Source organism: Akebia trifoliata, chromosome 11 (assembly GCF_017979445.1).
Source record: "Akebia trifoliata isolate Shusen 1 chromosome 11, ASM1797944v1, whole genome shotgun sequence".
NCBI lineage: Eukaryota > Viridiplantae > Streptophyta > Magnoliopsida > Ranunculales > Lardizabalaceae > Akebia > Akebia trifoliata.
The window spans coordinates 11,337,720-11,363,746 of record NC_141385.1 but is presented as its reverse complement, the minus strand read 5'-3'; the positions used below and the strand labels follow the sequence as shown (position 1 = coordinate 11,363,746).

Sequence of the window (26,027 nt, the reverse complement as noted above, 5' to 3'; positions counted from 1 at the left end):
TATTTATTTAAGTTTAGCAATATGTTGGTTTCTTTTTCTGAGTTTGTAGTCACTTCTTTAGTGGTTTAGAATTATTGAGAAAGTGACTTTTATTTTGCCTACTTTTTAGGACTCAAAGTAATGGGGTTAGTTTATATTGCCTTTATAAAGTCTATTGTTTTGCAGAAAATTAATAAGAGCTTTACAATTCCTTCACATTTCTTTATTTTTTATTCATTTTGTAATAGTGGTATCAAAGCCTAGAAAAAGGAAATAATGTGTGTGAAAAAGCAAAGAGAACGAGAGAGTTCCCAAACAATAAGAGCCCTCAAATAGTTCAATATAGTAGCAGTTATTTTCTCCTTTGATTTTTTTTGTAGGAAAAGATGGCTTCAAAGACCAATTTTGTGCAGGTAGCAATCCTTCATTTCGATGGTCACTATGACCATTAGAATATGTTGATGGAGAACTTCTTGAGGTTTAAAGAGTACTAGTATGTCATTGAATCAGGTATAGTAGCACCTGCAACTGGCATGACACTCACAGATGCGCAAAAAATAGAGTTAGAATAACTGAAGTTGAAGGATTTGAAGGCAAAGAATTACTTGTTCCAAGCAATTTATCAATCTATCTTGAAAACTATTCTTAGCAAAGAAACATCCAAAAATATTTGGGATTCAATGAAGAAAAAAAATATCAAAATTCTTCTAGAGTGAAGCGTGCATATCTTCAAGCCTTGAGAAGAGAGTTTGAGACTTTACAAATGAAGGATGGCGAATCTGTTACTAGCTATTTTGCAAGAACTATGGGGATGGCCAATAAAATGCGATTCCATAGTGAGAAGATGGAATATGTTGCCATTGTTAAGAAGATATTGCATTCCTTAGCACCGAAGTTTGATTATGTTGTCTGCTCAATTGAAGAATCTAAAGACCTAGATACACTTTCATTTGATGAACTCTAGAGCTCCCTATTGGTCCATGAACAAACAATGAACCGAAGTTCAGCCACGGATGAACAAGCTCTAAAGGCTTCTACTTTTACGCAGTCCTCAAATTCTAGAGGAAAGGGTAGAGGTCGAGGAAAAAGAATGAGAGGTTGAAGCAACAGAGATGGAAACAAATATAATCAACATTTCAAAGTTGATGGTGATCAATTTCAAGGCAAAGGCAAATGACAGGATCAACAATTTGACAAATCTAAGATAGAATGTTTTAGATTTCATAGATATGGTCATTATCGTTTTGAATGTTACATAAGATTGCCTAACAACAAAGAAAATGGGGAGAAATCAAATTTTGCAAAAATAAGGAAGTAGAAACTTTGTTGATGGCTTATCATGTCAAAGAGGAACCCAAGTCAGATGTTTGGTACGTGGATACAGGCTGCAGCAATCACATGTGTGGTAGTAAGTCTTCTTTTTCTTATTTAAATGAAGACTTTCATTCTACTGTGAGTTTTGGTGATTGTTTTACTAATGTAATTGAAAAAGTTGATATCGATATTAGAACCAAGAATGATTTTGTAGAAACAATTTCCAATGTTTTTTATGTTGTTGACTTGAAAAGTAATTTGTTAAGTGCTGGTCAATTGCAAGATACAATAACTATTAAGAAAGGTGCTTGTGAGATTTATGATCCTTCAAGAGGAGCGATTGCTATTGTTCAAATGAGTTCTAATAGGTTGTTTCCATTGAAGATAACAACGCCTCAACCTTGCTTAATGGCTAAAGTAAAAGATTCTTCATGACTTTGGCATTTTCGCTATGGTCACTTGAATTTTGACGGATTAAAGACTCTCCAACAAAAGAATATGGTGTCGGGTCTTCCTCAAATTGTCATTTCTTCTCAAGTTTGTGAAGAATGTGTTGTTGGCAAACAACAATATTCGCAATTTCCTCAAGGAAGGTCTTGGAGAGTAAAGAAAGTCCTAGAGATAGTTCATTCCAACATTTGTGGGCCAATAAAACCATCTTTAAATGGGGGTAAACAATATTTAATTACCTTCATTAATAATTATACTCAAAAAACTTGGGTTTATTTTTTACAAGAGAAATCATAAGCTTTTAGTGCATTTAAAAGCTTTAAGGCGCATGTGTAGAATGAAAAAGAAAGAGTCATTAAAACTTTTCGCACTGATCATAGAAGAGAACACTGTTCAAAAGAATTTGATGTTTTTTGTGATGAACAATGTATTCAAAGAGAACTCATGGCTGCCTACTCCCCACAACAAAATGGTGTATCAGAAAGGAAAAATAGAACCATGTTCAACATGGTGAGAAACTTGTTGGCAAGAGGAAATATTCCAAAAGATTTCTGGCCTAAGGTAGTAAATTGAAATATTCATATGTTAAACAGAAGTCCTACTTTTTCTGTTCAAAACATGACACCTAAGAAGGCTTAGAGTGGACATAAATCAGTTGTAGATCACTTTAAAGTTTTTAGTTGCATCGCTTATGCACATGTCCCAAAGAAGAAAAGGAAGAAGCTTGATGATAAGGGTGTAAAGTGTGTCTTTCTCGGTGTAAGTAAATCATCCAGAGCATGTAAACTGTTCAATCTACTCACAAAGAAGATTGTGACCAGTAGAGACGTCATTTTTTTTATGAGGAGAGCATTTGGGATTGGACTAGACAACAATATATTACAGCCTTTTTATGGAGAAAATGAGGAAGAAAGGCAGCAGCCCTTACAACAATAAGTTTCAATAGTTTCAATCCTAAAAAATTCACCAAATGAAGTTCCAACAGCCACTAAAACTTCACCAACAGCAACATAAGCTACTAATGCAACAACTGAATCTACTGATGCAGCAGTTGAATCATGTCTTAGTTGTATTCAAAGGAGGCCCAGATGGATGACAGATTATGAGATACCCGGATTTGACCAATCTAAGGATCCAATTACTCACTTTGCTATTTTTTCAAATTGTGATCCTATAATTTTTGAAGATGCTATCAAAGACTCAAAACGACGGAAGGCGATGGATGATGAAATTGCTGTTATTGAAAAGAACAACACTTAGGAGCTGTCTGATCTTCCAAAAGAACAGAAATCCATTGGTGTTAAATGATTTTATAAAACAAAGTTGAACAAAGATGAAAAAGTTGACAAGTTCGAAGCACAATTTGTATTAAATGGTTATAAGCAAGAGTTTGGTGTTGACTACAAAGAGGTGTTTGCTCCAGTTGTGAGGCTTAACACTATGCGATTAGTGTTATCTATAGTTGCTCATAATTCGTTGCCTATCTACTAATTGGATGTGAAGTCAGCATTCTTACATGATGAGTTGCAGGAAGAGGTGTATGTTAATTAACCTCTTGGATATGTGAATCAAGGCTGTGCGAACAAGGTATACAAGCTAAAAAAAATATTATATGAACTAAAACAAGCACCTAGAACTTGGCATAGTCATATAGATGCTTACTTTGTCAAAGAAGGTTTTCTTAAATACCCTTATGAGCATACACTCTATACTAAATTTGGAGAAGATGGGAAGATGCTTATTGTGTACTTATATGTTGATGAACTTATTTATGTTGGTAATAATGGAGTCATACTTGTTGATTTTAAGAAATCTATGATGAATGAATTTGATATGACAAATTTGGGGTTGATGCACTATTTTCTTGGCATTAAAGTAATGCAATCTCCTGCTGGTATTTTTATTTCACAAAAAAAAATATGTTCTTGAGATTTTGGACAGGTTCAAAATGAAGGATTGCAATTCAGTTTGTTCTCCAACTAAATGTAGCTTAAAATTGATGAGAGATGATAGAAGGAAGAAGATAAATCCTACCTTTACAAGCAGATAGTTGGAAGTCTGATGTATCTAACTTCAACAAGGCTTGACATCATGTATGGAGTTAGTTTAATCAGTCGTTATATGGAGAGTCCAACTGAGAATCATCTCTTAGTTGCAAAAATGATCTTTTGTTATTTGAAAGGTACATCTGATTTTGGAATTTTGTATAGAACAAGAACAAAAGAAAATCTGTTTGATTTTTCTAATAGTGACCATGCTGGAGATGATAATAGAAAAATCATATCTGGATTTGTTTTTATGATGAGTTCCAGAGCTGTATCATGGTCATCAAAGAAATAACAAATTGTGACTTTATCAACTACAGAAGCTAAATTTGTTGCAGCCACTTCATCTTCATGTCAAGTTATTTGGTTGAGGAGATTGCTTGAAACACTTCAAAGTTAGGAGCAAAGTCCAACAACAATGCATTGTGATAATCTTTCAGCAATCAAGATTTCAAAAAATTCAATTTTGCATGGAAGGAGCAAGCATATTAATGTTAGATACCATTTTTTGCGTGATCTTTGCAATGATAGTATAATTGATTTGGTGTTCTATAAAAGTGAGAATCAAGTGGCTGATATGATGACTAAACCACTCAAGCAAACTGTGTTTGTGAAGCTTAGAAGAATGCTTGGAGTATGTTCTTAGTAGAATATTGAAGTTTGTTTCTAAATTGATTTTTGCAGATATCAATTTAAGGGAGGGTGTTAAGATTTATTATTTATTGCTTATTTAAGTTCAACAATATGTTGGTTTCTTTTTTCGAGTCTTGAAAGCGCCCTCGATCCGCGGGGTGCGCGGATCCTCTTTTGACCCTTGAGGTTTGGGAGTCGCCACCTAGTTATTACGGTCTAGGAACCGATTAATGACTCTAAACGGATAAAAACTAATCTAAAACCAAAAAAATTGAATTCGGGGATCATGTTACGGGATTGGAAGGTGTTAGGCACCAACCCCGCCCGGCCAAAGCCGGTCTCTACTAAATTCCCAAAGATATCACATTGCTAAAAACCTAGATTAAAACAAAAATAAAAATTTCATACCTTTCCGATAGCAAGGATTTTTCTCCCTCAGATCTGACAAAAAGAGCTCCTTGTACTGTACTCCCTTGCTTCGTTATATTTCCGATTTTAACTTCGGATCTCCTAGATCAAGGTATCTCCTTGTTTCTGAATCTGAACTCTTAAAGTTTGTTGCGGATTTAGGGGTGTTTTTGGAGGAATTTTAGGTGTTTTCTAGACTAAAATTGAAGGGGGGATGTTAGGTAAGGAGTTGGGGCTCCAAAACTAGGGTTTATGGGAGGCTAGGGGGGCTTCTAGACCTACTTCTCTTAGGGTTTATGATTTGATACGAAAATAAGGTGTGAGCACCTCTATTTATAGATGTTTTTTAGGGTTGATTTGGATAGAGTTAGTGTTTAATTAGAGATCTTTCAATTAGAGTTGTGTTTTAATTAAAATTATTTTAGGAAGAATTGTGTTTTAATTAGAATTGTTTTAGGTAGAATTGTGTTTTAATTAGAATTATTTTAGGTAGAATTGTTTTTAAGTTAGAACTCTATTAGATAGAGTTATTATTTAATTAGAATTCTATTATAACTTTTGGTCTTATTTGATTGACTTTTAATGTTTTGACTTTAGTTTTAATTGATTGACTTTTAATATTTTAACTTCAGTCTTGCTTAATTGACTTTAATTTTGACTTTAGTCTCACTAGATTGACTTTAATACTTTGACTACAGTCTTGCTTGATTTACTTTTAATTTTTGGAGAACCCCCCTCTATTATTTCTTTAATTCTTTGGACCTCCAAATGGAGGGGTCCTTAAAGAAATATCCCACGAACCCTCAACAATTTTCCCTGAGAGTCCGATTAATCAATTTTTTAGGTTCAAATTTTTAAATTAATTTCATTAATGTTTCACTTTAATTATTTAATGTTTTAATTTTTAATTTTTAATTTTTTAATTATGAAAATTGTGAAATTACCGTTTTGCCCCCGGAGAGGACTTTTCACGTTTTAAGTCGGTTTTTAATGTTCTAGGATGTTTTAGAATCGATTTTTCGTAGAGAATTCAATGGAAATATTATTTTGTGTTATTTATGAAGTTTTTTGTGTGAATTGGTTGTGAACTTTATGAGGGGCATTTTCGTAATTTTATCGAATTCTTTTAAAATTGGTGAAATGATTTATTTGATTTCGATTTGTTATTTTATGTGTTTGAGAGAGTTTTCCTAAGCGTAACGTAGGCTCTAGGATTGTTTTGAGGTTAGGGGTATTTTGGTAATTTGGTAATTTTTTAGTGATTTTTATCGTGAAGTTTCTTTTTGATTAGCAAGATGATGATTTCTATATTTCTGGGGTCGTATTTTCCTAGCGTAGCGTAGTTTCTAAGGTTTTGTCAATTCGAGATACCTCATCCGGATTTCTGAAACACATCTGGTAACAAAATAAAGCAGTGGAATACACATCCATCATTGGGAATCATTGTGATCGGGTTGACGAGTTGATTAATCAGGCGGATGCAAAAATGGGGTGTCTACAGATGCCCCTCTTTGACAGAGGGTTGAAGCAAACTAGATAGCAAATCTATTTTGGTAGATAGTGCGATATCTGAATGCCAAAGCTAGTGACAGTTCATTTTGCAGCCTGATTTAGCAATTCGTCAGGACGTTCGAATCCTTGAGCATAAAACTCTCCCCGAACAAAAATGTTGTCAGGTCCTCAAGCGTGAGCTTTCACTGACAGTGTCAAATTCTTGAATTTTAAAGAATTCTCCTTGACTAAAAGGTGCAAGTGTGAGTGTGTATATTGTGTGAAACTGAGTAAAAATGTGTCAGGTCCCAGAGATCTTCTCTCACTGACAATAATGATTCAAAATTGAAATGTGCTTATGCAACGAAAGCAATCATGGCAAGGTTGAACAATAAAGTAATTGGAGTCATAACATTGTAGGAACTTCGTTAAATCATATTTGAAATTCATTTTTTAGAGCATGAAAAGGTATGAGTCTCGTTTATAGGACTTGAACTTATTGTAGCCACGCTTACAATCCTGTTAATTCAATATGATTCAAACAAAGCTGGAGTCTCGTTTCTCGGACTCTAGATAATGTTTACAGGAACTTTAAACAATCCTATTAAATATGGAGTCTCGTTTCTCGGACTCGAGCTAAGGTTTGCAAGCACTTCAAAAAGCCTATGATTCAAAACGTTGGAGTCTCGTTTCTCGAACTCGAACTTAGGTTTATAGGCACTTCAAAAAACCTATATATTATATGATTCAAAAAGTTGGAGTCTCGTTTCTCGGACTCGAACTTAAGTTTGTAGGCACTTCAAAAAGCCTGTTCATTCTATGATTCAAAAAGTTGGAGTCTCGTTTCTCGGACTCGAACTCAAGTTTATAGGCACTTCAAAAAGCCTATTCATTATATGATTCAAAAAGTTGGAGTCTCGTTTCTCGGACTCGAACTTAAGTTTGTAGGCACTTCAAAAAGCCTGTTCATTCTATGATTCAAAAAGTTGGAGTCTCGTTTCTCGGACTCGAACTCAAGTTTATAGGCACTTCAAAAAGCCTATTCATTATATGATTCAAAAAGTTGGAGTCTCGTTTCTCGAACTCGAACTTAAATTTGTAGGCGCTTCAAAAAGCCTATTCATTCTATGATTCAAAAAGTTGGAGTCTCGTTTCTCGGACTCGCACTTAGGTTTGTAGGCACTTCAAAAAGCCTATTCATCCTATGATTCAAAAAGTTGGAGTCTCGTTTCTCGGACTCGAACTTAGGTTTGTAAGCACTTCAAAAAGCCTATTTCATTATATGATTCAAAAAGTTGGAGTCTCGTTTCTCGGACTCGCACTTAGGTTTGTAGGCACTTCAAAAAGCCTATTCATCCTATGATTCAAAAAGTTGGAGTCTCGTTTCTCGGACTCGAACTTAGGTTTGTAAGCACTTCAAAAAGCCTATTTCATTATATGATTCAAAAAGTTGGAGTCTCGTTTCTCGGACTCGCACTTAGGTTTGTAGGCACTTCAAAAAGCCTATTCATCCTATGATTCAAAAAGTTGGAGTCTCGTTTCTCGGACTCGAACTTAGGTTTGTAAGCACTTCAAAAAGCCTATTTCATTATATGATTCAAAAAGTTGGAGTCTCGTTTCTCGGACTCGCACTTAGGTTTGTAGGCACTTCAAAAAGCCTATTCATTCTATGATTCAAAAAGTTGGAGTCTCGTTCTCGGACTCGCACTTAGGTTTGTAGGCACTTCAAAAAGCCTATTCATTCTATGATTCAAAAAGTTGGAGTCTCGTTTCTCGGACTCGCACTTCGGTTTGTAGGCACTTCAAAAAGCCTATTCATTCTATGATTCAAAAAGTTGGAGTCTCGTTTCTCGGACTCGAACTTACTAAGCCACGTTTCTCGGGCTTAGATTTATAGGAACTTAAACAATCCTATTAATTCATTTTATGATTCAAAATCAAGTTCAAAGTTTGAAAAATCAAGCCTTTATTGGCTTATCATGCATCTGAATTCATAATTATCATTGGGCTTCACCGGACTTTTAAGCTTTTGTAAGATTTTTTTTTTTTATCATGTGATTAAGAACAAAAACTTTGGAATTAAATGACCTCCAAAAATGCCCCTAGTTTTAAGGTTGACTTTAATTGAGACTTGACTACGAGACTGATGGAATGGATTACGCTTGGATTCTAATGTATGACAGATAGAAGCACTGACATTCTATTAAATTTAAGACTCTTAAGATTATCATATGTGCAATAAGAATTGATCATTTTCTTTCGAATTTCTTTTGAAAAATGCTTGGCTGGACTTAAAAAATCTTGATAAATATTAGAATAAAAGATCTTCCTCTTCAAAGTGGTTGATGATTCTACATCTTCCATTAGCAAACACTTGAACAAGTAAACATACTTTTGAAGATCCTACAATGTTCAAGATGACTTCTGATTTTTTCGACTTCAATATTGTATTTGTCGGATGTGAGCTCTTGGCTAAAAGACAAATATCGTGGCTTGAATGGTTCTGTAGTTTCTGCACAAGCTTCCTTCTAAATTTTTCTTCTTGACGGGACCTTTCCTCCCATTTGATGATGCCCTAATTTTTGCCTAGATCGCCTCTTTAGGTTTTCAATCTAGCGGGCTTTGTTTTTCTTTTTCTGATGATGCCTTGATTTTTGCCTAGATCGCCTTTTCAAGTTTTCAACCTAGCAGGCTTTCTTTTTTATGGTTATGCCCTAAATTTTTCCTAAGCCGCCTTTTCAAATTTTCGACTTAGCGGACTTCTCTTTTTTTTATTGATGATCTTGTATAACCAACTCGACAACTTCTCAGTTCCTTGCACCTTAACTGAGTCAATTAGCCTTCAGGAGGACTTAATAGGTGGGCTTAGGATATGGTTTAGAAAGAAAAGATATAAGGCTCAACTTTCCAAAATGCCCCTAGTTTGATATTCTCTCTTTCTTGTTAATTATTTTGATTTTTTCTAAATGCCCCTAGTTTGGCATTCTTTTCTTTTGAACATTTCAATAGGGGATTTTCCTTTTGGATAATACTTTCCTTAAGAGAATATATTTTTTTTCATGACCGGGCCTGAAGTAACTTCTCAAGTTGCCTACGTACCTCAAAGATTTCTTTTTTTTTTTCCTTTTGGGATCAGGTCAAAACGTAGTTCATACTAAGATTCCTTCCCAAGGTTGGTCGGCGTGGTTTAGAAAGAAGAGGCTATTGATTTTATTTTTCAAGGCTGCGAGGGGCTAAAGAAGGTTGTCTTCTTCTTGGTAAGACAGGAAAATAGTTCGACCAATGAAGGCCTCATTTTGTAAAAAACTACTCGATTTGGTCAAGATTTGAGAAACTCGATGTCTTGATTGCTTTATCGAGTAAGGTCTTCTTTTGAGAATGAGTAATCTTCAATCTTCTTCTGAGAAGGAATAATCTTCAATCTTTTTCTGATAAAGAGAAATCTTCGGTCATTTTTTACAAAGTTGAGTGTAATTGACTTCTTTGTATTTGACGTTGACTCGTTCAATCCTTTCCAAACTTCGAAAAATCTTATATTCTTTCGCGAATAAGAACTCTTCTTTCTTAAGTGAAAAACATGATGAATCCTTTCTTTGCAGATCTTAACACCTTTGTTGATGGTTTCAAATACATCATTCTTGATAATATTTGATTTTGAAGTTTACCCTCAACTTTAGGATTTGATCTATTTTGGTGCAATCTATCCATATATTCTCACGAGACCATGCAGGAATGTTGTTAAATTTCTCAAGTAAATTTATTATTCTTCTCATGTTCTTCTAAGGAAAATGTAGTACCCATTTACACTTTTTGAGTGTACTCTTTAATTCAAATATTTATCGAATTTGATTAGTGAGCTCTAAGTCAATCCTCATATTAGATATTATGCTCAAATCATTATTACACGCATGATAATCAGAAGCTTCTATATTTTATTGAAATTGAAAAACATAGATAGACTAAAATTTGAAAGTTGAAGAAAGACTGACGTAACTTAGATTTAAAGACTGACGAAAACTGGATCGAAACTCAAAGAAAAATCAGGGACAATTATCTACAAAGAGAGAAGGTCCTTCTGGGTCGATGGACTACTTGGACTTAACATTGGTACTTTGACTAGATGACTCTTTTGACAGATCCAAAATAACACAGATGAGGGTTTAGAACATTTAGGGGCACCTAAGATTAATCATTGATTTTGAAGGTTTCACTCTTAACCACATGATTAAAGTTTTGACATAAAATAGCCCAAGTCTGACGGAAAATCGAATCCAAATGCACCATAAGTCTATAGTGACCAAGAAAGTGAGAAATGTTAGATGCGGGTCTACCCCTGATTGGGATTGAACCTTTGATCAGATAAATTAATTTGATCTTAAGATCGAATCTTTCTAGATAAAGTGGTCTGGATCTTTAAAAGTGAAATCAATTAGTCCAACTGATTTGGTATTGATCAGTTTGATCTATTTGTCCATTGGGTCAACTGGTTTAAGTGGTTCAAATTAATTGATACATTTCACCGATTGGGTCGGACCGATGTTGTGGGTTTTGTTTGATTATTCTGGATTGGTTTGCCCACCTACCTGTTGGTTGGATTGAATAAAGCAACCCGGGAACACCCATAGTCAGTTCGGGTCGTGACCTATAGGAAGGCTTTTAGACTCTAGGTTTACTACGTGCAATGCATTTTTATCTAGCCACCCTTGCCCAAGCACACCTATATACCTCTCGATACGTGGTGACTTGGTTTGATATACCGTATAGGTGATAATTTAAAACCTCAACTCACTTCTCTGAAGCCAAAAACAGTCAGTTTAATCTCCAGTTGAGAGGTGGCGCACAATGCTGAGCAAGGGCCCACTTAAATACCTCTCGTCTAGAATAGACGTAGTCTATCCCCCTCGTACAATAAGGTACATCAGGGCAAGATCTTGCTTAGGCACCGGTTTTGACCAAGAAGTGCAATTGATATACTTGGATTATCTTTTATATACCTATGAGTACGAGTCAAAAGTTGTAGCTTTCATAAATGGTTTGGCATCCCACGAGGGGATCGACCACGTACTAGTACTACGTTGGCAATCGGGACATGTGACTGTGTGGCTTACAATAGGTTAAAGGCTCAGGTCGCTCCAGCCTAGGTGCATCAACATACTTCTCAGAATCACCTAATCAGATGGTATTGATGCCCCCAGTTTGATATACCCTAAGGTACGTGACTGGAGTTGTGGGTTTCATGAATGACGTCGCATCTCCGAAGAGACCGGGCCACGCACTAGTGCCACGTTGGCTAAATGGGACGTGTAAGTGAGTAAAACAGCAAACGTGCATGTGGTGTGTGCAAAACAGGGTGGGGTGTGCCCGGGACCTTTTTCAAACAAATGGGCCCATGGATCCAATCAAACCAATCATACATTTAATCAAAACCAAAATCATTCAAATCATATGAATATTCAATTAAAATCACATTATTCCCATCACATAAGCACATTAACATTACGATCAACATCAATCATGTATTTCAAGCAAGATCATGGTAAATTAATCAATAAATATGGCATATGATAATGATCAAACAAACATTGCAATAGGCATAATTTTTATAATTTTTAAGGTCCAATCAATGAACACTTTTGGGTGATCCAAAATAAATCGAGATTCCAATAGGTGTTACATTGATGATAGAATGACAATGGTTGAGATGAACTCACTCTCAAGAACATTAACTGTGCCAACATTAGATAAATTCAGATTTTCTGTGAATTAGGAAAATACAATCTGAACTTGCATCGATGATATCTAAGGCTCCCGATAACGAAATCGAATGAGCTCAAGTTCTAAATTAATCTACTCGATGAGATCTACGTTTTATTTATAGGTGTCCAGACTTAGTTCTCACCAGAATGTTCTGTAAAAATGTTTTAACGTTGCTGTCCCAACTTTCATTCAGAAATAATTCCAGATTTACAGATTGAACTTGCATCGATGATATCTAAGGCTTCCGATAATGAAATTGAGTGAACTCAAGTTCTAAATTAATCTATGCGACGAGATCTACGTTTTATTAAAGGTTCCCAAACTTAATTCTCACTAGAATGTTCTGTAAAAAAGTTTTAACATTGCTATCCCAACTTTCATTCAGAAATAATTCTAGATTTACAGATTGAACTTGCATCGATGATATCTAAGGCTTCCGATAACGAAATTGAGTGAACTCAGATTCTAAATTAATCTACTCGACGAGATCTATGTTTTATTAATAGACTTCCAGACTTAATTCTTGCTAGAATATTCTCTAAAAACGTTTTAATATTTCTGTCCAACCTTCATCATTCCATCATTTTCATCTTTCATTATTTAGGGATCATCAAAAAGTGATCCTTAATTGAAAAAAAAAATGCAATGCCCAAAATCATCTACAATCAAGACAAAAAATAAATAAATAAACAGAAAAAATAAATAAAATAAATCCAACTAAATAATAAAAAAAAACTAGGTCATCTTGGCAATGCTCCCATACTTGGGGTTTTTCAAGTTTGATCCTCAATAGTCACTAGTGGAGTCGCCACTGAAAGCGCCCTCGATCCGCGGGGTGCGCGGATCCACTTTTGACCCTTGAGGTTTGGGAGTCGCCACCTAGTTATTACGATCTAGGAACCGATCAATGACTCTAAACGGATAAAAACTAATCTAAAACCAAAAAAATTGAATTCGGGGATCATGTTACGGGATTGGAAGGTGTTAGGCACCAACCCCGCCCGGCCAAAGCCGGTCTCTACTAAATTTTCAAAGATATCACATTGCTAAAAACCTAGATTAAAACAAAAATAAAAATTTCATACCTTTCCGATAGCAAGGATTTTTCTCCCTCAGATCTGACAAAAAGAACTCCTTGTACTGTACTCCCTTGCTTCGTTATATTTCCGATTTTGACTTCGGATCTCCTAGATCAAGGTATCTCCTTATTTCTGAATCTAAACTCTTCAAGTTTGTTACGGATTTAGAGGTGTTTTTGGAGGGATTTTAGGTGTTTTCTAGACTAAAATTGAAAGGGGATGTTAGGTAAGGAGTTGGGGCTCCAAAACTAGGGTTTATGGGAGGCTAGGGGGGCTTCTAGACCTACTTCTCTTAGGGTTTATGATTTGATACGAAAATAGGGTGTGAGCACCTCTATTTATAGATGTTTTTTAGGGTTGATTTGGATAGAGTTAGTGTTTAATTAGAGATCTTTCAATTAGAGTTGTGTTTTAATTAAAATTGTTTTAGGAAGAATTGTGTTTTAATTAGAATTGTTTTAGGTAGAATTGTGTTTTAATTAGAATTGTTTTTAAGTTAGAACTCTATTAGATAGAGTTATTATTTAATTAGAATTCTATTATGACTTTTGGTCTTATTTGATTGACTTTTAATGTTTTGACTTTAGTCTTAATTGATTGACTTTTAATATTTTGACTTCAGTCTTGCTTAATTGACTTTAATTTTGACTTTAGTCTCACTAGATTGACTTTAATACTTTGACTACAGTCTTGCTTGATTTACTTTTAATTTTTGGAGAACCCCCCTCTATTATTTCTTTAATTCTTTGGACCTCCAAATGGAATGGTCCTTAAAGAAATATCCCACGAACCCTCAACAATTTTGCCTGAGAGTCCGATTAATCGATTTTTTAGGTTCAAAATTTTAAATTAATTTCATTAATGTTTCACTTTAATTATTTAATATTTTATTTATTAATTTCAAATTTTTTAATTATGAAAATTGTGAAATTACCGTTTTGCCCCCGGAGAGGACTTTTCACGTTTTAAGTCGGTTTTTAATGTTCTAGGATGTTTTAGAATCGATTTTTCGTAAGGAATTCAATGAAAATATTATTTTGTGTTATTTATGAAGTTTTTGGTGTGAATTGGTTGTGAACTTTATGAGGGGCATTTTCGTAATTTTGTCGAATTCTTTTAAAATTGGTAAAATGATTTATTTGGTTTCGATTTGTTATTTTATGTGTTTGAGAGAGTTTTCCTAAGCGTAACGTAGGCTCTAGGATTGTTTTGAGGTTAGGGGTATTTTGGTAATTTGGTAATTTTTTAGTGATTTTTATCGTGAAGTTTCTTTTTGATTTGCAAGATGATGATTTCTATGTTTCTGGGGTCGTATTTTCCTAGCGTAGCGTGGTTTCTAAGGTTTTGTCAATTCGAGATACCTCATCCGGATTTCTGAAACACATCTGGTAACAAAATAAAGCAATGGAATACACATCCATCATTAGGAATCATTGCGATCGGGTTGACGAGTTGATTAATCAGGCAGATGCAAAAATGGGGTGTCTACAAGTCTGTAGTCACTTCTTTAGTGGTTTAAAGTTGTTGAGAAAGTGGTTTTTATTTTGACTACTTTTTAGGAGTCAAATTAATGGGGTCAGTTTGTATTACTTATATAAAGGCTATTGTTTTGCAAAAGATTAATAAGAGCTTTACAGTTCCTTCACGTCTCTTTATTTTTATTCATTTTGTAACAAATAGGTTGGGGTACAGGTACAAGACTATGGTCATCATGTGAGAATGGTGCCATGGGTTCAGATGTTGGTGGTGAGGTCAGAGCTACTAATTAGGTGGGCATCTTTTGGGTTGATGGATTGATAGAAGGAGACCCATAATGGATTGGATTTTGGTTAGCAACTGATTGACGTTCAATTGGGCACAAAATTGGTGTGCACGGTTGATTTTCCAAAGAGAGTGGTCTAGAAAATAGACAAGCATGATCAGAAGGGATTGGATTAGGTGGTGGGTTTTGATCATTATCATTGGGATCCAACCATTCATAAAAAATAGAGAGTTTTCCCTCTACTTGTTCAACATCAGAATTATTAGTGAGTTGTGCAAAAAGAAATATCATTTCATTGAACACCACATGATATAAACATGCCCCGACGAATGATGATGAAGACTTCAGTAGGGGCAAAGCTAAGATGTTCTTGTAGTGGGAGCAAACTATGGTTAGTTGTATAGTTGAAGAACTTGAAGATGAATGATTTTAGAGAGAAATTCAGAGGTTTTTGGTTTGAAGTTAAAGAAAATGATATTTGGATCATTTCCAATTAGTATATTAGAAGGCCCGGTGAAGACGCAATGTCATCAACTAACAATTGAAAAGGGGGGAGGGCAAAAATTGGAGAGAGGTGAGGGTGTGGGGGCAAATGGGTAGAGAGGTGAGGGAGTGGGGACAAATGGGGCATGTAATTATTTGAAAATATAGGGGTGTCTCAGTTTTGTGGGAGCAATTGCCCCCATGGTATTACTTGAGTACTGATTTCTTATGGACAGAGAGAGAAACAATTTGAAAAAAACCTTGACTTTCAAATCGAATATAATAGGAAAATATTATCTAAACAAACTGGTTGAGACATGCACAAAGCATTGTCTTAAAACGAAATTCGCCCCTATTACGGTACCACAGTCTGTAGGCGTTCGTTCTTCAGTTCCTTCACGTCTCTTACTAACTCCACTCCTGGACTTCGGTAGCCTTTGTACTTGTCATTATAACTAAGAAAAATGCACGGCAGTGATCAAAGCTCAATTTATTTGTTGCATAATTGCGTAAGTAAGGAAAACAATGTGACCCAAAAGCTTTCAATATTGAATAATTAGGTTTTCTTTGAAAAAGAATGGTATATAGACATGCCATGTTCAAAGTTGGTGATGGGAGGTGATTTATTAGAAATATAGCTGTAGAAAATGCATCCACCAATAAGATTTCAGAATAGCTACATGATACATCATAGCTAAACCTAGTTCGACTACATGTCCGTGTTTGCGCTCAACTATACTATTTTGTTCAGGTGCTCCTTTACAGAAAACTTGAAGTATGATACCACAATTATCCAAATGATTTAAAAACTCCATTTTGTAGAGACTGAACGATCTTGATTTTTTGTCAAGTTGTCTTTCGACCAGTTTTTGAAAAATAAGAAAATATCTGAAAAACTTGGATTTTCTTTTTAATGGATAAAACCAACTGAACATTGAGAAATCATCTATGAAGAGAGCATAATAACGAAAACCTTGAACTGAGTTGATTGGGACTACTTCCCACAAATCACAATGCTTTTTATTCAAAGGTTCTACAGACCGATTATTAGAAGCATAAATGGGCAACTTGACATTCTTACTTAACTGATAACTTCTACACATAATAGAAGATTTATTATTAACTGAAATAAAACCATTATTTTGGAGAAACTTGAGAACTCTCGCTTATGGATGTCCAAGTCTTTGATGCAATACATCTTCAGCCATAGTGTGAAAATGGTTGGAGAAGTATGCTTCTGCATACACACCGTCCAAAGAGTACAATCCGCCACATCTATTCCCCGATACCAATACTTTGTTTGTCTTCATGTCCTTGATTTTGAATCCATTAACATCGAATACAAAATAACAAGGATAATCATTAGTTAATTTGGAGACAGAGCAAACTTTTTTTAATAGTAGCTAAAGCTTGAGGAATATCTTTGGCTTGAAAGTTGTTGCTGAAATTGTTCCAGAATTTGAGAGCATAATGACTTGGTTTTTTACAAATTTGACATGTGACGATGTTGCCAACACTCCGATTATGAAAAGATCAATCACCACGCTGTCCATTTGATCAATTTTGTTCCCAAAGATTGCGTGAACGAGTGTTTCTTTGACCGCTTTGAGGGAAACCTTTTCCCTTTGATGTGAAGGCTTGTCCCCTTCTTTTGATAGTATTTATGTTATTTCCTCCCCCATATTGTTGACCATAAAGGCCATAAAATATATCCTTTATTTCATAGTTCATGACTTTGTAGTAAAGGAATCAGATCAGCACAGGAGGGGACATGAGGTTTGAGCATTGTCGGTGCAAACGTCTCGTATTTTGGCCCAAAACTGCCCAACAACTAAAATACCTTACTTTGATTGGGAAATGATTTCCCAATAACATTCAATTGATCACAGATTGTTTTAAATTCTCGCAAATATTCAGCAAGGGTAGACATTCCATTCTTCAAGCATTGCATCTTTTGATAATAACTCAAACTCGCAAGCTTGAGAGTTTTTAGCAAATACCACTACCAATGCATTCCACAATTCAAAGGTTTTTAAGCCAACAGCAAGTCCGAGAACTTATTCAGAAAGAATTCCTGTGATCCATGCCTCAACTAATCTGTTTGTGTGTATCCATGACATAAAGTCTAGATTTGGAACCTTCCCTTCACCATTGGGAGATTCGATCTTTGGACAAGGCAGTTGTGCTGCATATGTTATTCTCCAATACTTCCTTCCTTTTGAGATGAGATATATTAATACGGTACAATGTATCTCATGTATCATAATATGATGCATTCAATTCTCTAACACTTAACATGTCAGCCGCATATCACCCGCGTATTATTTACCATGTCGATATATCATTAGTCATACCTAAATTCAGTAGGTTTTTTTTTCTTGTGGTTCATTATCTCATAAAGGACACCTCATTAATTTGTTCATTTTTCCTGCCTTTAGCATTATTTGCACGATAATGCATAGTTTTTATTACTAGTACAATAAGTCTATACTGATTGTTCATCATCATCACAAATTTGACTTTGGCTGAGCAAATCTTGTTCCTCCATTCAATTATTTTTAAAGTCATGTCTTAAGTTAATTGAATTCCATCTAAGACTATAATTTGTTAAATCAGTTGGAATCTGATTGAGATCATGATCATGATCGAGACACGATGGTCTAATGAGCAGCAATTTATCGGGTTCATTCCTACTAGCTGCTTGTGTTATGGTTGTTGTGATACTGTTATATATGGTCTTGTTTATGCTCATCTTCGGGGCATGGAGATGGTTGAAGCTTTGAATGGATGAAGAATCATCTCGAACAGCACGAATCCTATTTCTCCATTCAACTACTATATGTAAGTAATTGGTACTTGTTTACAATGAATCTGGTGTGGAAGCAAGATACATATTTTATATGCAACAACTTCTATAAAAAGTATGAATATGTGTATGTGTGAATGTGTTTTTGAATGATTTTAGATCTTTTTGTGTGACTCTGGAACATAGTTTCAAAAACTCGATTTGGCGTCTAGTCACGTCCATAGATGTGACCAAATTGTCTTAGATGAGTCAACTCATTTCGGACGAGACAAACCTTTTAACTCAATTTATAATTATTGATTTACATATATTTAAATTAAAATATTTATAATTTTTTAATGAAATAAGGTAGATTAGAAGATGTTTATTCATAAAATCATGTTTTATTGATATAATAAATATTTAAATTCTACTCATATATCTGCAACGTGTTTTGTCTTAGTGGCTAAAAGTTTTGGATTGAGCTGATTTTGGTGAGGATGATCTCTGTGATGAGGAGATCATCTTCACCAAAAATCAGCTCAATCAAAAAATTTTAACCTACATAAGACAAAACACGTTGTAGATATATGAGTAGATATGTGTGTACACGGATCCTAATGGATCCTAATCCATATATATATATATATATATAGGGTCCCGTTCGGCACCCTAAGTTTTACCACACACTTTAACAAACGCGTTTTGTCCTACATGGGTTAGAAGTTTCGAAATCGGCTGATTTTTGGTGAGGATGATCTCTATGGTGAGGAGATCATCCTCACCAAAAATCAGCTCATTCCAAAACTTCTAACCCCATCAAAAATGATTTACAAAAAATGGATGGTCCACGATTTTTCAACTTGTAAACATGGGGCTAAACATTTTGGAATGGGCTGATTTTTTGTGAGGATGATCTCTAATCATAGAGATCATCCTCACAAAAAATCAGCCCATTCCAAAACTTCTAACCCATGTAGGACAAAACACGTTTGTTAAAATGTGTGGTAAAACTTAGGGTGCTGAACATTTCCCATATATATATATATGGGTCAGGTTCAAAGGACAACCATTTCAACACACATATAGACAACGTGTTTTGTCTTATATGGGCAAAAATGTTTGGAATGGACTGATTTTTTGTGAGGATGATCTCTGTGATGAGGAGATCATCCTTGCCAAAAATCAGCTCGTTATGAAATTTCTAGACCGTCCAATTTTTGTTGAAAAATTATAGACCGTCCAATTTTTGTAAATCAATTTTGATGGGGTTACAAGTTTTGGAATGGGATGATTTTTTGCCAGGATGATCCCCTCATCACAGAGATCATCCTCACAAAAAATCAGTCCATTCCAAACATTTTTGCCCATATAAGACAAAACACGTTGTCTATATGTGTGTTGAAATGGTTGTCCTTTGAACCTGACCCTATATATATATATATATATATGGGAAATGTTCAGCAACAAACATTTTGACAAACATTTTGGCAAAACATTTTTTAAAACATGGGTTAGAGGTTTTGGAATGTGCTGATTTTTGGTGAGGATGATCTCTATGGTGAGGAGATCATCATCACCAAATATCAGCTCATTCCAAAACTTCTAACCCCATCAAAAATGTTTTACAAAAAAATGGACGGTCCACGATTTTTCAACTTGTAAACTGGGGCTAGAAGTTTTGTAATAGGCTGATTTTTGGTGAGGATGATCTCCTCACCGTAGAGATCATCCTCACCAAAAATCAGCTCATTCCAAAACCTCTAACCCATGTTTTGAAAAATGTTTTGCCAAAATGTTTGTTGCTGAACGAGACCCCATATATATATGGGGTCCCGTTCAGCACCAAACATTTTGGCCAATATTTTAGCCAACCATTTTTGTCCTACACGGGTTAGAAGTTTTGGAATGGGCTGATTTTTGGTGAGGATGATCTCCTCATATATATATGGGGTCCCGTTTAGCACCAAACATTTTGGCCAATATTTTAGCCAACCATTTTTGTCCTACAAGGGTTAGAAGTTTTGGAATAGGCTGATTTTTGGTGAGGATGATCTCCTCACCGTAGAGATCATCCTCACCAAAAATCAGCCTATTCCAAAACTTCTAACCCATGTAGGACAACATGTAGGGTAATGTGTAGGGTGTTGAACGGGACCCATATATATATAATCAAAATTTACAAAGTCCCAATTGACTCAATCGAGTTTTATCGACTTGGTCGAGATTTTAAAAATATCATTCGAGACATCTCATTTATCTCGTGAGATTATGTGAATCTTGAGACACCTTGTATATCTGTATCGTTGTTGAAGGAGATCAAGATGACTTGGGCAAGTCATCTCAGTCTCGGACAAGATTTAAAATCGTGCTTTGGAACTTTAATTGTCATGTTTGATGGATTGATAGATATTGTAGAATTTTAACATGGAAATCCACCTTTTAACCGTTGAATTGAATAAACAAGTTTGGAGCTGGATAGTGTTGGAGCATTTCCCTTGTTTTTAAAATTTGTTAAGTGCAAAATAAATCGAAAATTGTAACCAAATTGATTCAGATATCATTGAAACAATACACACAATAATCTATATTAATCAGACAATTATAGCCAGTCCCAACCCTCCCTCTTATTTGTGAAATCTTCTAGTGGCACCCTTAACCTGTACTTATTACATCCCAATTTCCTAAATTATTTATCACACCCTAATTAAATATTAAAACACACCATTCAAACATTTTAGAAGTATGACTCAAGTTATTATTTCAACATTAGAAAGCATTATAACACATTCAGACAATTTCAAAAGTTATTTGCAATTAGGATTATGCTCATAGAAAATCTTAAATCTAACGAATAGAGATCTGAAAAATAAATAGAGAGAGAGAGAGAGAGTTTATTTTAACACCCCAACTTTTACTTATCCTCAATCATTTATTTATTCAAAGATATTTGTCAAAACATGTACAACTTTTACAAAAAAAATTTATTACGGTACACTATTCATTTTAATATCCAAAATATGTTTTTCAAGTGAGTTTGTTGGGAAACTCGTTGGGCAAAGTGATGATCTCGTTGGTAAAAACATATTTAGAAAATTAAAATAAACAGTATATCAGACTTAAAATTTCGTCATATTCGACACCCAAAAGGGTAATTTACTTTTGTCTGTTATTTTTAATTGGAGTGTCATAAGTAAAATTTGGGGTGCAAATAGCAGCACTCTTGTTTTTTAAGATAAGAAAGTCGTATGACAGGCTCAGCAGGTTTGACTTGGTTCTTGGCTTGGGAGAGCGGCTTTTTTAAAGTTATATAACACCCAAACTAGGTATTACGTTACAACATCAAAACGTTTTCCCAGCGATGTGTGAATCGATGTTGATTTAAATGTTACTCCATTACGACTCTTTTTCCATATAGTTCCTTTTTTAACAAGTCATATTCTGCCATGAGTTGACTTGAGGTCTTTTGGTTGCTTTTGGCTTCAGTTATTCGTTGCTTGCCACGTAGATTCTCTTTGGGCTAACTAACAATGATATACAGTAAAACAAACAAAGGTGATTATTCCAAAGCTTTTGGTTTGATCATTTATGTAATCATGGATATGCTTTCTGGGTTTTGCGAGAATTGGGAGGAGAGATGGCAGCAATGTCTGTGGTGGGTTACAGATTTCACCCCACAGACGAAGAATTAATTAATCACTACTTACGATTAAAGAACAATGGCAAAGAATCGGAAGTCCAAGTGATTCCAGAAGTTGATTTATGTAAATTCGAGCCATGGGATTTACCTGGTAATTTGAAACCCCATTGTTTCTCTCTCAATCTTTTTTAATGTTTTTGATTGATTTTAAACGTTGGGTTGTGTTTTTGTTGGAGAATTTTGATCTGGGTTATGACCATTTTAGGAGTTGAGTTTGAATTTGAGATCAAAATGCTGATTGCTTGCTTGCTTGTAGGCTTATCTGTGATTCAGAGTGGTTTTACTTTTGTTCTCGTTATCAAATTGTTAGTGTTATTGTTTGATTTTGTACTTTGGGTTTTGTTTTTCTTGGCGAATTTTGATCTGGGTTGTTACCATTTTTTTAGTTGAATTTGAATTTGAGATCAAAATGTTGGTTTGTTACTTGCTTGCTTGTAGGTTTATCTGTGATTAAGAGTGATGATCCAGAGTGGTTTTTCTTTTGTTCCCATAATCAAAAGTTCCCAAAAGGTCATCGTTTTGATAGGTCTACAGAAGCTGGGTACTGGAAAGCTACTGGAAACGATCGACCCATCAAGTCTCGATCATCTGGAAAGAAGTTGATTGGGAAGAAGAAGACTCTGGTTTTCTACAAAGGGCGTTCTCCCAATGGTGAGAGGACTACCTGGAAAATTCATGAGTATCACATGAACACTGTGAAGGTAGGATTTTGATGCTCTCTCTATTGCTTCTTACTAATGTTTTTACTGGTTTCTTGTGTGGGTGGGTTTGTGTGGATTGGTGTAAGAGATTAGGATGCACCATATTATGATGCATGAGATACATTGTATCATTATCAATGTATCTCATCACAGAAGGAAAGTAGTAATGGAGAATAAATTTTTAGCAATATCTATTAAGATACTTTATATTAGGAATTATTATAGATAATTAGTATCTCTGTATTAGGCTGCTTTCTGTATGGTTCATGTAATGATCATCCAAGATTTCTACAATTGGGAAAGTGGGTTTTGTGTGGGTGGGCTGAGTGTGATTGATAATTCCACTTTTCCTTTATTTAGTGAATATGGGATCATATATTTGTCAATGGATCGAATTAGAGTTGAAATTTGATTTGATAACCATGGGTTCGGATAAAGGATTTGGGTTCCAGTAAGAATACAATCTGATAAAGACCCGATCCGATAACTTAGCCAATCGGTTTTGGGTCAATCATGTTCTGATCCAATAGGGAGCCCATAAGTGATTTTGATATAAAATCACAGCATAACTGAATGAGAGTTTGTGGTGTACAATCACAATCACTTCTGGGCTGTATTCATACATTATAATGTTATGGTAATATCACAACCCTATTATAATTACTAATGTTATTTTTATTCTTATTGTTATTGTAAAGGTTGGTATGAAATTGACGTAGCGGAAGCGTGTGAATCAATAGATTCAGTTGAAGTATTACTTGAATTTCTGAAAGTGGTGGCATTCAGAGTTGGCAAAGGAATATAATTTATAATTTGATTATGGGAGGATCATTGTTGTGGTAATTCTCCTCATCAAACGGGATGTTGGGGTAATATGATGTTCAAGTCAGTTTTTAGTTATTTAAAATGTTGGTTTGGGTTAGAGAGAATTTCATATATTTGCTCTCATTCTCATTCCTCCTTCCTTTATAGGCTTTAGAGATAGAAAAATTGTATTGAGTGGTGCTATTATTATTCTCATTGTATTTTTCTTTTCACTTTGTATATGTAGGTCTTCTCGACCTCCTCTTTTTTGTTTTTCTTGATTAATAAATCTTATATATATATGAAAAAAACCCCAACAGTTTATGTCATTTTTTCCTTGAGGTTTTTCTTCTAGCTAGTTGTTTACATGGTAATGTACATTTATTGGTGGTGTTCCCTTCACATTGCTCGAATTTCCTTCATCCACATTTTGCAGTGTCCCTATGTTCTTTGTCGCTTGTTCAATGAGGATGAGATGGTCAACTATTCAAACAATGTTGAAATAGAAGACATACCATGATACCAACCAATGGTTCAATCAACTTTGGAGTCAGATATGCAAGTCGGATCAGGTATTGAGAGGTGTCTGGCAGATAAATCAGACAATATAACCCCCAATGCTGTGGTACCCAAAGGGAGAAACTACAATACCTATGTGCCTTCTGATGTGGAAGATCACGAAGCAGAGGTGAGGAACAAATTTGACATTTCAGTTTTTAGTTTCTACTTTCATCTTGAATGATTGAAAGAAACACTAAAACTAAAGCCTACTTGTTCTTTGCTTCTTCGGGTGGATCCGCTTCAGAAAGAGTGGTTAAGTTTCTTGAAAGAGCCAAACTTTGATGAAGTAGAACTGATTGGCTCCACTAGTACAACTGCCAGATCTCCTGAAGGCATGCCACCAAACCAACCAATGGTTCAATCAAATTCTGAATCAGATATTCAAGTCGGAGAGCAGTCAGCAGGCATTGAGAAGTTTATGGATGATAAATCAGTCGATATCATCTCTGATGCTCCAGTGCCCGAAGAGGAATACTACAATGATTTGTCTCCGTTGCGTTCCGAGTTCAGATCTTCTTACATGGATTCCTCCTTTGCCAGTAACTTTGACGATGAACATGAGATGGGCTTAAACTATCCCATACTAGGACCTATGCTGGCAGTTCACAGAAACAAGGAATATTCTTGTGTCGAATCAACTAATCAGGAAAACTCAACTTTTGAGAGCAATTCTGGTGATGATGAAATACATTTACAGTTCAAACCGTCTATGCACAAGGAAGTGTCACAGGGAGCTGGTGGACGGGATAATGTCTCAGACAGTTACCCAAACACCAGAGTGCTACTACGTCCACGATCTCAGGTGAAAACAGAAACCCCTAAATAATTAGTGAATGACTTAGTTATGGTTGTGCTAGTTATTAAACCATGGATCTTTCAATCCCGGATACATGGGAATTGCTACCTATTGGACCATTTAACATGGTTGAATTGCTACTTACATATGTCTTCATAAACAATCCTAATCTTCGGGTATTAACCTTTTTATATTTCTCTCTCTACAACTCCAGGTTATTTATCTGACTATGGGAAAGAAAAATGATCTCAGTTCTAGCTTGTTAGGGGTGAGGTTTTTTTCAAGCAAAATTAATTTATATATTCTGTTAATCATCGGTTGTGAGGATTTCATCAAGCAAAATTAATTTAGATATTATTATAATATTTCAATCATCGGTTGTGAATTTCCATAAAACCGCTGTTTTCAGGCTACTGGAGATGCTAAAGAAAACACTATGACCCCTGTAGCGCAATCAGGTCATCCCGAAGAATTAGGTAAATTTTTGGGGTCGAGATCAATACTGAGAAAGATTGCAAAAGATAACGAGGCAAAACCAACAGTTACCAAGGTGAGGATTTCATCTAACAAAATTAATTTAGATATTCCATTAATATCCCCCCATTCATTGATTGTAAATTTCCATAAAAAACCGTTGTTTTCAGGCCATTGGAGTAGCTGCAAAACATACTGAGACTCCAGACATCTCTGATCCCTTGGCCGAAAATCTTAATCAGCAAGCAACAAAGCCCATCAAGTTGATATCTAGAGGTGGTGGAGCATCTCAGATGAAGCAAATGGCCCTTGTATCCCCAAAAGGAAGAGAACAAAGATTGGCCGAATTTCCATCACCCAAAGAAATATCCAAAACGACCTTGAAGTCGCAGACTCTTTACCGCCAAAAATTCAAAAGGAGAAATGAGATCTCTCAAGAAATCGATAAAAAGCTGACATTGAGCAGCAATACACAGGGCTCATTCCTGTTAGCGGCATGTCACTTAAATTTCTCGTCTCGTGTTATGGTCATTGTGATACTAATTATGGTTTTGTTCATGCTCGTCTATGGGGCATGGAGATGGTTGAAGTTTTGAATGGATGGAAAATCATCACCATCTCAATCTCATCTCAGCTCAAACAACATGAATCTCTATTTCGCCATTCAACCACTTCATGTAAGTGATTGGTAATTGTTTACAATGAATCTAGTTTAGGTTTTTGGATTAATGGGAACATGGATAGATTTTATTTTATATGCAACAAATTATGTATTAAGTATGAATATGTGTATGTATTTAATGTG

At 35.1% G+C, this 26,027-nt stretch overlaps 1 protein-coding gene and 1 pseudogene across 3 annotated transcripts; both read left to right on the top strand.

The window, feature by feature from the left end:
- LOC147390917 (protein NTM1-like 9 pseudogene) overlaps positions 1-23,911 on the top strand; it is a 27,950-nt pseudogene extending 4,039 nt beyond the window's left edge.
- Positions 22,448-26,027, top strand: LOC147390916 (uncharacterized). 3 transcript variants are annotated; one of them, XM_086417367.1, is made up of 6 exons: positions 22,448-22,587; positions 23,828-24,079; positions 24,197-24,754; positions 24,963-25,016; positions 25,158-25,298; positions 25,393-26,026. In XM_086417367.1, the coding sequence occupies exons 2-6, from the start codon at positions 23,921-23,923 to the stop codon at positions 25,816-25,818; spliced, it is 1,338 nt and encodes a 445-aa protein (XP_086273493.1). In that variant the 5' UTR covers positions 22,448-22,587; positions 23,828-23,920; the 3' UTR covers positions 25,819-26,026. The 3 variants fall into 3 exon arrangements, with proteins under 3 accessions (XP_086273493.1, XP_086273494.1, XP_086273495.1); XM_086417368.1 differs by lacking the exon at positions 22,448-22,587 and adding an exon at positions 23,286-23,426 and having other exon boundaries at positions 25,393-26,027; XM_086417369.1 differs by lacking the exon at positions 22,448-22,587 and adding an exon at positions 23,327-23,456 and having other exon boundaries at positions 25,393-26,027.